Raw genomic sequence first — 12657 nt, 5'->3', positions numbered from 1 at the left:
ACTATTGATTATTAGCAGTGAGGAAGCAAGGAGACTCAAACTATCCTTGACATGTAATGTCAATCTTTCTCTACTAAGCCTGTTTCAATGGGTCTGTAATAAGCATCCAAACTGTCTGACAATCTCTTCCCTTCATTCACACTCACATATTGATGAATTTAGCAGCATCAAAGAAGGAAGTAAAAGTAGTGAAAGAGAAGGGAGAAAAGTCTGAAATGAGGAAATTGTACTATCAATATTCTGCTGCCCAGTTAGCTCACTTGGTTAGAGTGCAGTGCTGATAACACCAAGGTCAAGGGTTCCAATCCCCAAACCAGCCAGTCACCAACACAAACACACACACATACACACACACAATTCCAGCACTACTCATCTAAGTCTGCATACCCTTCAAACCAGATGCATTTCACTGATTTCTTTCATGTTCCCAAAAGAATCATAGGTGGGATTTAGAGTAATATGTAGGAATGTACCTTTCTTTTAATATAAAGAGAGCTCCCAACTGTGCCAAGACTGTGGAGGCAAATACAGCCAGTACTTCTAATCTTTCAAACCTGAAATCAGAAAATTTATTATATCACCATAATTTTTTCAAATCACAAACAAGTCTCTCTAGAACACATTTACATTCATTTATTCACTATAAGTCAATATATGTATGTGCAGTCCACTATGAGCCAAACACTTTTAGAACAGACTACAGAGTTTTTGAAAGGATAATAAATAATGAAAATCACAGATTAAAATGAGTGCCTATTTGTACAATATATATTTCCAGGACCCACTTCTGGCCCTTGTTTTTCTAGAAATAATCATTATAATAATAATACCTTATATTTAATTGACCCATCTTGCATTAAAAACCAAAGTGCTTAACATGTTACCTCATCTAAACCCCCCAACCTTCCCTGTGTGTATGTGTCTCCACATGGCCTTCTTATAAGGAAACCAGACATTAGATTTAGGTCTCACCTTTATCCAGTAGGACATAAATTTACCAGTCTCTATTTCCAAATAAAATCACATTCAGCAAAATAAATAAATAACCCCCCCAATATCTTATGAGGATTACTTTATGCACTTTAAAAAAAAAGAAAGAAGGAACTTGGGACACAAAGAGGAAAAGTAACTGCTAGGAAGTGGAAGGATCAGGTTATCAAACTCAGGCATTTTAACTACAGAGTTCATGATTTTAACCACTTATTATGCTGTCTCTTATTTCTATACATAATATCAATTAATTATGAGTATGCTTTATAATCTCTAGACTATAAACTGCAGGCCAGGGACGGTTGTCCTATTTGTCCTAGTTTTTCCCACAACACATAGTCTAATGGTACTCAATACTTATGGAAAGTATAAATGTTTAAAATTTCTCAAGGAAATAATCATGGAGGTTCAGAAAAGATAATAAATAATTAAGGATGTTCATCACATTGCTATTTGTAAAGAAAAAATGTTGGAATCAATAATAGAATATTATGCATTATTAAAAATATAATAGAAATGTATTTATCGACATGAAAAGATGTTAGTAAAATAAGCAGGTTATAAAAAAAATATAAAAACAGTATGTAGGGGCCGGCCCGTGGCTCACTCGGGAGAGTGTGGTGCTGATAACACCAAGGCCACGGGTTCGGATCCCATATAGGGATGGCCGGTTGGCTCACTGGGTGAGCGTGGTGCTGACAACACCAAGTCAAGGGTTAAGATCCCCTTAAAGGTCATCTTAAAAAAAAAAAAAAAGTATGTATATGCAGCAATGTTATTTGTCAAAATGGAGAAGATGACATTAAAATGCATATGGAAATGCAAAATGTGGGAAAGCAAAGACAATCTTGAAAAAGAATAAAGCTGAAAGATTTACACTACCAGATATCAAGACTTATTTTAAAGCTACAGTAATTAACATTGTATAGTACTAATGTAAGGATAGACAAACACATCAAATTGAACAGAAAAGAGAACCCAGAAAACAGATTTACACGTATTTAGTCACCTGATTTAAGAAAAGGATGGCACATAAAAGTAGAGAATGGGTGATTACCCTCCCCCACCAATAAATGGTTTATCAATTGAATATCTATATGAAAACAAATGTGCCTTGACCCCTAACTCAGAACATACACAAAAACCAATTCCAGTTGGATTGTAGGCCTAAATATGAAAGGTCAAACAATAAGACTTCTATTTGATAACAGAGGAGAGTATCTTTATGACCTTGGGGAAGGCCAACGTTTCTTGACAGGCACACAAAAAGTACTAACCACAAAGGAAAGGATCAGTAAATTGAATTTATTAAAATTAAAAACTTTAATTCATCAGAAGATACCATTAAGAGAATGAAAGGTAACTAGAAGGAGAAGATACTTATGTATGAAGAACTCCCACAGATCAATAAGAAAAAGTCAAGGAAAATGGTTAAAAGACTTTAAAAAGCATTTCACAAAAGAGGCTCTCTGAATGGTTAATAAACATGAAAAAGTGTTCAATTAATAATCAGAAAAATAATTTAAAACCACACTGAGATGCCACTACATGGCCCAGAATGACTAAAATAAAAGACAATACCAACTGCTGGCAAAGACATGAAGCAACTGGAACTCTCAAACACAGCCAATGGGACTGTAAATTGGTAAAACCACTCTGGAAAACTGTGTTATTATCTTAACTTCTAATAATGAACACATGAAAATACTGACTAATTCCACAAAGATACATACCCAACATAAATGAGTTCACATGTGCACCAAAAGACATGTTTAAGAATGTTCATTTGTAGTTTTACTTATAAGATAGCTGAAAGCTGAAAATCACCTAAATGTCCTTCAGCAGTTAAACAAATAACTTGTGGTATATTCATATAATGGAATATTAGAACAATGAACAAGAATGAACTGCTACATGAGAGTATATACTATAATTCCATCTACATGATATTCAAAAGCAGACAAAACTAATCTGCAGTGAAAGAGGTCAGAATACTGGTTACTTATGGTAGGATCTGACTCTGAGTGGACATGAACAGAGGCTTTGGGGGACGTGTAATGTTTTATATCATGATCTAGGTAGTAGGTATACAGGTGTTTTGATTTCTTTGAATTCATCAAACTGCACAAGGATATAAGAGAAAACAAAATAGGGTCCCTAACTTCCATGAAATTTACATTTTAAAGGAAGACAGAAAAACAATTTATTTGGTAAGTTCTGAAGAGAAAATTACAGTAGTCTGACATGACAAGAGGCAAACCAGGTGACTATTTTATTTTTTTTAAATTTTTTAATTAAAATTTTAAAAATGTTTTTAAATGTTTTAAGTTTTTAAAATTTTTTTTATCAGTCAAGCGAAGCAGCGGGAGTGGAGAAGGAACAACAGAAAAATCTGTAACTGATTGTGATCAATTAGTTGTAAACACCACTGTACTTGGACCTGCCCAGGTGACTATTTTTGATTGAGCCATTCTGTCACTTGATGACAGTAGCAGTTAGGAATATTAAGATGTGAACAGCAAGATGAAGCCAGTCTTGCAAAGATCAGGTAAAGAGCTTTCAGGGGTCTTTGCACAAAGACCCTGAAGCAGGAATGAGTTAGTTGTGTTCAAATAACAGAAAGTCAGTGTGGTATAGAGAGCACGAGAGTGGAAAACTGAAGAGAAGTAGGCATGGTCCAGCTCATATAAGGGCTTTGTAAGTCAGGAAAAGGAGTCAGGATTTTACCCTAAGTATGGTGAGAATCATCTGGGTGGTTTTAAAACCATCCAGGAGAGTGATAGTAGGATTAATGTTTAAAAAAAAAAAATACTCTGGCTGCTATATGGAGAATGAACCGTAGTGGGGCAAGAACAGAAGCATGGGGACCAGTTAGGATGCCAGACATTAGTTAAGGCAAGAAATAAAGGTAGCTTGGTCTGGGATGGTAGTAGTGGAGACAGAAAAAGGAAAAGGAGCTAATTCTGGCTGTGGTGGGTGATGAGAGACAGTAATCAAGAATAACTCCTAGAATTTTTTGCTTGACCAACTTGAGCGCTGGTGGTCCTTACTGAGATGGGGAAAACTATAGAGGAACTGTTTTGTGAGGAAGAAACCAAGAATTCTATCCTAAGATTAAGATACCAATTAGACATCCATGTGAAGCTGTCAAGAAGTTAGTTGGAAACTCTATAGATAGTTTTCAGGGCTGGAGAACCATATTTTGAAATCACTAAATACAGATGATACTTCAAGCTACATGATTGACTGCAATTATATTTGAGTGTTTATCTTTATTGTTTAATTACTCCTTCCTTTCCTGTTCACTCTAAGTATGCCAAAATGGGAGCCATTGCGTCCTTATATGACCTTTTCTCCTGTCCACAGTAACTGATATAAAGACATTCCTGTTCCCAGCTGGACCATGCAACAGTTCTTTCTCATGATTTTCTTTTTATTTATTTATTTATTTTATTATTATTTTTTTATTTTTTCAAAAAAGATGACCGGTAAGGGGATCTTGACCCTTGACTTGATGTTGTCAGCACCACACTCTCCCAAGTGAGCTAACCAGCCATCCCTATATAGGGATCCGAACCCATGGCCTTGGTGTTATCAGCACCACACTCTCCCGAGTGAGCCACGGGCCAGCCCTTTTCTCATGATTTTCTGAACTAGGGCTCGGGAAGAGTCCTTTCCTCTTAGGATGAAGGTAAGAAGTGTGAATTAAGGTCTTGCTAGGAGTTATCATTCCAGGTTGGTGGAGAAAAGTGGCCTGAGAGACTGAATGTGACATGTTGAGAAAAGCAGTCCTGAGAGATAAGAACAAGACAATGTCCTCAGTGGTCTATGCCAGATACTGTCTTCCCATTTTGGTTACATAAACTATCAAAGTCCCCATTTTTTCCCCCAAACTAGTTTAAGTTAGAGTTCTGTCACTTGCAAACAAAAGCCTTGGCTCAGAATGACAGATTTCCACATATGGATATCTATACCTTATAAATGATTATCATTAGTAATAGTTCCAATCTAAAAAATTTCAATGACATTTATGAATAACCTTATTTTGCATTAAAATTTCATGTTTACTTTGTTCCTCCATTTAAGTAAATTAAACCTGATTTTGTTCAAAAGAATATAATTCCAATAAATGGTATGGTGTTGAAGAAGAGTAAGTTTGGTCCAAGAGTTTCAATACTAAAGTAAAATTCTTCTTTCAAGTTGTTTCCTTGAATCTGAAAGGAACTCATTTTTTCTAATATATTTTAAAAATTCCTCTAAAATATAAGATTATCTTCTGGGCTGGCCAGTTAGCTCAGTTGGTTAGAGTATGGTGCTGATAACAAAGTCCAAGGTTCTTTTTTTTTTTTTTAAAGATGACCAGTAAGGGGATCTTAACCCTTAGGTTGGTGTTGTCAGCACCACACTCAGCCAGTGAGCGAATCAGCCATCCCTATATAGGATCCGAACCTGTGGCCTTGGTGTTACCAGCACCGCACTCTCCTGAGTGAGCCACAGGCTGGCTCCCCCCAAAGTCCAAGGTTTAATCCCTGTATTGGCCAGCTGCCAAAAAATAACATAAAAATAAAATAAAAGACTATTTTCTGCCTTTCAACATTCAGTAATTTCTAAATTACAGAAACAGAAATTTCAAATTCTTTGTTAGTCCATTGCTATCACAAACCCAAAGTCTTAAGATAAATATCTATCTCTACCACTGCATAATATTAAACTATATCACATTTACTTTACCACCTAGAAGATACACTTATATGAAAATCCTTTGTACTTTCTCTAACTAAAATAAGAAATTCCAAAAATATTAAAGAACTTAATGTGAACATTTTATGTTAATATTTGTTTCATAAAATATAAAAGAATGAAATGTGAATATTTTATTTTAAATATAATTTATATTTTAAATATTCATGTTTCTTTTCTAGAATCCTCTTGGAAGATGCTTTTCTATCTACTTTCACTATCTGATCACCATTTTAATAAGCAGGCAGCATTTTTTTTCAGAAATAATCTAGCTAGCTCTTTAATGCCTATTATAACTGTTATTTGAATAGCAATTAGCAGAAAATAAAATAATTTGAACTTACCCAAATGAATAGACAGGGCTAGGTTTTTTCATAGTTACCCAGTAACTTATTAAACATGTCACTAAACTAAATAAAAAGAAAAAGAAGTTTGGCATTGGAATTAGAACCAGAAAAGAACATACACAGAGAAATTGTTTCCAGAATTCCTAAGTTGCTGAAAGTTATCAGTATTTTCACAGATTAAGTTTAATAATAAATTATTCTAATAATTTATATAATTCTAATAATTTATAATATCATCACAATAAGCATCCTAACACATGGTCTACTTGGAAGATGACAGTTTTGACGTATGAAGATACTGAAAGAAGTTATAATACACCATTAAAGTCAGTTAAATAGAAACTAAACCCATACCTTCTCTATACAATGTTATCCACTCTACATGGTTTCTATAGCTTAGAATGCCAAAAAATAACACAAAAATAATGGTAATATATTTTATTCTAGGAATATACAATAAATTTTAACTTTGATAAGCTTTATTTAGTATTTGTTGAAAGTTAAACTAAATATTAATAACACCTTGACAACATTTTAGATGAAATAAAATTGTTTATTTTCCAGGTATAGTGGAGATTCACTCTAAAACAACTTACTACAGTGTGAAATTCAGGTAACAACTATTTTAGACCCAATGAAGTAGGTTTAGTTACATAACTAATAAAAAAAAACCTTATCACTTATTCCTATAGCAAAAATCTTGAAGACCTCAAAGTCCAGGTATTTTGCAGTCCTTATATGGAAATACAAAAGGTCCCATGGAGTGGGGAACCAATAGGCCGTCTCCCTAGTTCACAAACTCTCACTTCTCAGTTATTAAGTGTCCCTCATTTGTTTTCCCATCTACACACTTACAGTGGGAACCAGTATGTTCTTACATAACCCTGCTCACTGGCCATAGCTGACTCAACCACAGGTAGGCATCTGAAGCACCTGACTTAAGCTGGGCCAAAATCCTGCTTCAAGAAAATTTGGAATTGTAATCAAGACATTCCAGGCTTAATTTGGCTGCTTTCTTGAACAGCGGAAATACAAATTTGAAAGTTGGAAGCAGTATCTGTATTTCTATTCCTGGACTTTGGAGCAGGGAAAGCTGATCTACAAGAAGCAAGAAGCTCAAGAGAGTCCATGCATAGGAAAACAGAGATGTGGAGATTTATTAGCATTTAATACTCTAAAATCCTTTTAGTTTTTTTGTGCCTTTGATACTAGTTAAGCTCTAAATGAACCTAAATCACATCTCTCTTTTTTCTGAAATGTTATACGTTGATACTGGATTCATATGGCAGATTATGAGACCCTAAAGAAAGAAAACTCTTCAAATTAAGTGAAAAGAGTCTCTTTATGAACCTCAAGACATTAGGGAGAAATTATTATTTTATTAATTTTTTTAAATCCCTCTATCGGCCAGCTACCAAAAAAAATTTTTTTTTAATTTTACTATTACTTATTACTATTATTATTATTATTGTTATCAAATATGGTTGGTAACATTAATTACTATTCCCCTAAGTAACATATTAAAAATTGCATGTTTTTAAATAAGAATTTTATTTACATGATTAAAAATTCAAAATTTACAAAAGTATATAAAGTGAGAAGATCCTAACCTTGTCCCCTGTCACTGAATCTTCCTCTTCTGAGACAACCATTATTACCAGTTTCTTGTTTATTCTTCCCATGAATATTTACAAAAATACAAAAAAATGAGTAGAGTGTGTGGATGTGTATGTATGTGTATATTCTTCTTAATCCTTCCTACTTTTTAATTTTTTTTTTTTGGCGGTTGGCCAGTATGGGGATCCATACCCTTGACCTTGGTGTTATCAGCACCTCATTCTCCCAGGTAAGTTAACCAGCTAGCCCATAATTACATAGACCAGTGATTCTCAAAAATGTGATCCCTAGACCAGCAGATATCAATTTCACCTGATTCTTAAAAATGCAAACTTTGGGCTCCACCTTAGGCCTCCTGAATCAGAAATTATGGAAATGGAGCAATCTGTATTTTAATAAGTCTTTCCAAGTAATTCTGATATATGCTCAAGTTTGAAAACTCAAAGGCATATATGTATCATAAATAGTATATACACACCATAATTTATTTCATCAGTCACACAGTAATTGTTTTCAATCTTTTGTACTGAATAACCTCACACACAGCTCACTTTTAACCACAGTAGTATATCTATAGCATTAATTCCTAGAAAAGGAACTGCTAGGCTTAAGACTATGGGCATTTATAAATTTGATAGATATTGCTAAACTTCCCTCCAGAGAGGTTGTACCAATTTATATTCCCACCAGCAATGGATAAGAGTGCCTGCTTAGCCAAAACAATCTTGAAAAAAAAAAACAAAGCTGAAAGACTCACATTCCTAATTTCAAAACTTATTACAAAGCTGCAGTAATCAGGACAGGTGGTAGTGGCATAAGGATGGACATACAGATCAATGGGATAGAACTGAGAATCCAAAAATAAATCCTCCCATTTACAGTAAGTTGATTTTTAACAAGGGTGCCAAGACAATTCAAGGGGGAGAGCAGTCTTTCAACAAATGGTGATGGGACAACTGGTGATCCACAAGCAAAAGAATGAATTTGGACCCCTACCTCACACCATATACAAAAATTAACTCAAAATGGATCAAAGACCTAAATGTAAGAGTAAAAACTATAAAATTCTTAGGAAAAAAAAAATAGGTGTAAATTTTCATGACCTTGGATTAGGCAATGGTTTCATAGACAAGACATCAAGGCACTTCATCAAATTTGAAAACTTTTGAGCTTCAAAGTAAAAAGACAACCCACAGAACGTGAAAAAGTTTTACAAATCATATACAGACATGTGTTGCTTAACAACATCCACTAGGATGGCTATAATAAAAAGATGTATAATATCAAGTGTTGGTGAGGATGTGGAGAAACTGAAATCTTCATACACTACTGGTGAGAATAAAAAATGGTGCAGTCACTTTGGAAAACAGTCTGGCAGTTTCTCAATTGTTTAAACAAAGAGTTATTCTGCAATTCCACTCCCAGGAATATACCCAAGAGAAATAAAAACCTATGTCTAAACAAAAGCTTATAAATAGTGGCATTATCCGTAACAGCTAAAAAGTGGAAATAATCTTAAATATCTATCAACTGATGAATGGATATATAAAATGTTGTATAGCCACACAATTCAGCAATAAAAAGAAAGACCAACTTCTGATACATGCTACAACAAAAGAGTAAAAACATTATGCTAAGAAGACAGTCATAAAGGGCCACATATTATATGATTCCATTTATATAAAATGCCCAGAAAATCAAATCTATAGAGAGAAAAAGCAGATTAGTGGTCGCCTAGGGCTGGAGAACAGAATGGAATAACCGCAGAGTAATTGCTAAGGGGAATAAGGTTTATTTTGGGGGTAATGAAAATGTTGTAAAATTGATCATGGTGATGGATGCATAACTCTATGAATATACTAAAAGTCATTGTAAGGCATGTGAATTATATCTCAGTAAAGCTATTTTTCAAAAAACAAAAGTGTACCCGTTTCCCCCAAACTTTCAATCTGATGGGTAAAACATAGCATCTCACAGTAATTTTAATTTGCATTTCTCTCAGTGAAGCTGAGCAACTTTTCATAACATAACTTTTCGTAACTTTTCATATTACCTTTTCCATGAATTCTCTATGTGTTCTAAATTTTTTTTTTTCTTTCTTTTTCTTTTTTGTTTTTGTCTTATTAAACTGTAGGGTCCTTTAAATATTAGCAAAATTAGCCCTTTGTCTGAGATATGAGTTCCAAATATCTTCTCAGATTGTTCTTTATGATGGTATTTGCTACCTAGATTTTTAAATGTTAATGTAATTGAGTTTATCCATATTTTCTTATAAGGCTCTTAGGTTTTGTATCATCTTTAAAATATCACATTTATCACATACTAAATTCTCATAAGTGTTTATTTACATTTATCGCTCAACCTTTTATTCTGTTCATTTTTTCATATAAACTTTAGAATAAGTTTGTCTAGTTTGATTAACGTAGGGAGAATTGACTTATTTTTTATGATTTTAAGTGTTCCTATCTAAGTACATAATTTACCTTTCTATTTTTTCAGGTCTTTTTTTGTCCTTCAGAATCAGTTTGAGGTTTTCCTCACACAGAGTGTGTTCATATCTTGTTAAATTTATGCCTGGGTATTTATCTTTTCTGTTGTTATGTAATTGGAATGTTTTGTTCCATTATGTCTCTAATTGCTGTTTTATATATATATATATATATATATATATATGTGTGTGTGTGTGTGTGTGTGTGTTCTACGCTGATAATTTTACTTATTTAGCAGATTACTCTCCTTTAAGAAAATAAAAAAACTTCTTCATAAATTCAGTTCGAAAAATACCTTATTGGCTCCAGAACATTAAGGAGATTTTTAAAAGCTTACCTAAAAAGATCAAAAATGGTCAGGTAAGTATAGGCAGTTAACGCTGCAAAACATCAAAAAGATTAATTAAAATGTTAACTGAATCCATTGTCCAGAAAATATAACAAGTCACCAAAATTGTTCATACCAGAGTAACCATTACAAAAAAAAAAGTTTTGAATCACTGGCTAACCTCATCTATTAGCAATTATCAAGTAATATGATTAATATATGTAGCCAAAGTTGATTAGTACAAAAACTCACTTTAGAACCTGATTTCTGCAACAGGAAAAATAAAGCAGAAATGTTCATGAGCCCTGTGACCATTTTTCTGCCTTCTTCAGTCATCTCACTCACTATTTTAAATGTGCTATTTGAATAGTGGGAAGAAAATAACGACCCATAAAAACAGAAAAGGTCAAAACACAAGAAAAAAATTACAGAATTTCCTTTTTAAGGAAAAGTTGACAAACCTCAAAATCTTACTTATAAACTGCATAAATTAAAGTTTTAATCTATCACATTAAAAGAAATCTCAGGGGCTGGCAGTTAGCTCATTTGGGAGAGGGTGGTACTAATATCACCAAGGTCAAGCGTTTGCACCAGCCACCAGAGGAAAAAAAAAAAAAAAGAAGAAGAAGATACCTCAGTTTCACAAATAGATTTAAAGTTCCTTTTTTAAATAACGGCTCATTTTAAATGATAATGTCCAGGGAGCCGGCCTGTGGCTCACTTGGGAGAGTGTGGTGCTGATAACACCAAGGACAGGGGTTCAGACCCCTATATAGGGATGGCTGGTTAGCTCACTTGGGAGAGCGTGGTGCTGACAACACCAAGTCAAGGGTTAAGATCCCCTTACCGGTTATGCTCTTAAAAAAATAAAAAATAAAAAAAGAAATAATAAGGTCCAAACAAATCAACCAAACTTTATGGTTTATAGGGAAGCTTTAAATAAATTCTCTCATTTAAATCATCTAAGTTATATACATTTCAGAATAATATATTCTACATAAAGGAAGATATGCCTTTATGTAAAATCACAAAAATAAAAGTGAAACAAATAATTAACTCCATAAAAGTAAAAATGTTGACATACCTATACTATTAGTAGAACTGCACCACATAAGCAGGAAGCCAGTACATAACAAGTTTATTGCACCAAAGAGCAGTAATTTCCAGGACTGTGAAAAAGAAAATCACTCTTATTTGTACATTGCTGATAAATTTCTCTGGGTCTATAATTCATACTCTGATATTCAACAGAATAAGCACAACTTCCTTCAAAGTCTGTATCATATCTTCCACATCTACCAAAATTACCATCAACCAAGTTGTTATTATAGTGTATAAATCTAAAAGAATTCCAGAAGGGGAACTTTTAAGAGAAAATAAATTCTGACACAGAAACTCTCAAAGAACTGAGAGGGCTGGCCTGTTAGCTCAATTGGTTAGAGTGCAGTGTTGTAATACCAAGTTCAAGGGTTAAAATCCTTGTACCAGTCAGCCACCAAAAAAGAAAGAAAGAAAGAAAGAAATTCTCAAAGATTTGAGAAAAATATGCATATATGGATTACTTTATCTCTATAAATATGACATATGCAGGGTCAGGGATAAAGCAAATGAGGTAAAACGTAAGCAATTCATGAATCTGAATAAAGGGCATGATGGCAATCCTTATACTAATTTTGTCACTTCTCTGTAAGTTTGAAATTACATTAAACTAAAAAGTTACCAAAAAAAAAAAAGGCAGTACTTGATTATTTACCAAATAAACCATATGAAATAGGACTGCAAAAGAAGTAGAAATCACCATGGTTTAGAAGTTCACAGAAGACAGAGGACTTGAGATAAGCCTTGAAAATAGCTAGGATTTAGTTAGAGGAAGAAAAAACGGCATTCCAAAAATAAAGAAAGAAGAGGTAAAGTGAAATGTTTTTTATTTTTGTTCTGCCCCACACCCTACAAAGAAGGGAGACCTATACTGTTTCAAAGTATGGGGGAAAAATCAATAAAAAGGCCACAGTTTAGAGATTTTGAAAGAAAGAGGTATAGCTGTAAAGGCCAAGTGTGGTATAGGATAGGATGGTCTTAGAACTCAGATGAAAGGCGTAGGTTTAGAAAGGAAGAACAACACCTCTGAGAAAGTGAGAAAGATAAG

At 33.6% G+C, this 12657-nt stretch overlaps 1 protein-coding gene across 2 annotated transcripts in view; it reads right to left on the bottom strand.

Moving 5' to 3' along the window:
* SLC30A6 (solute carrier family 30 (zinc transporter), member 6) overlaps nt 1–12657 on the bottom strand; it is a 47169-nt gene that overhangs the window by 22065 nt on the left and 12447 nt on the right. Inside the window, exons 3-6 of one of the 2 annotated variants that reach the window (XM_008569146.1) lie at nt 11596–11680; nt 10521–10563; nt 6075–6155; nt 474–554 (exon numbers count right to left, since the gene is read on the bottom strand). In XM_008569146.1, coding sequence (XP_008567368.1) covers nt 474–554; nt 6075–6155; nt 10521–10563; nt 11596–11680 — 290 coding nt within the window. Of the gene's footprint in view, nt 1–473; nt 555–6074; nt 6156–10520; nt 10564–11595; nt 11681–12657 lie in introns of those variants that run through there. The other variant, XM_008569144.1, reaches the window with a different exon arrangement.

Source organism: Galeopterus variegatus, unplaced genomic scaffold, assembly GCF_000696425.1.
Source record: "Galeopterus variegatus unplaced genomic scaffold, G_variegatus-3.0.2 Scaffold468, whole genome shotgun sequence".
In the NCBI taxonomy this organism is placed as follows: Eukaryota; Metazoa; Chordata; class Mammalia; order Dermoptera; family Cynocephalidae; genus Galeopterus; species Galeopterus variegatus.
The sequence above is the reverse complement of the archived record's forward strand: the minus strand, read 5'-3'. Positions and strand labels throughout refer to the sequence as shown.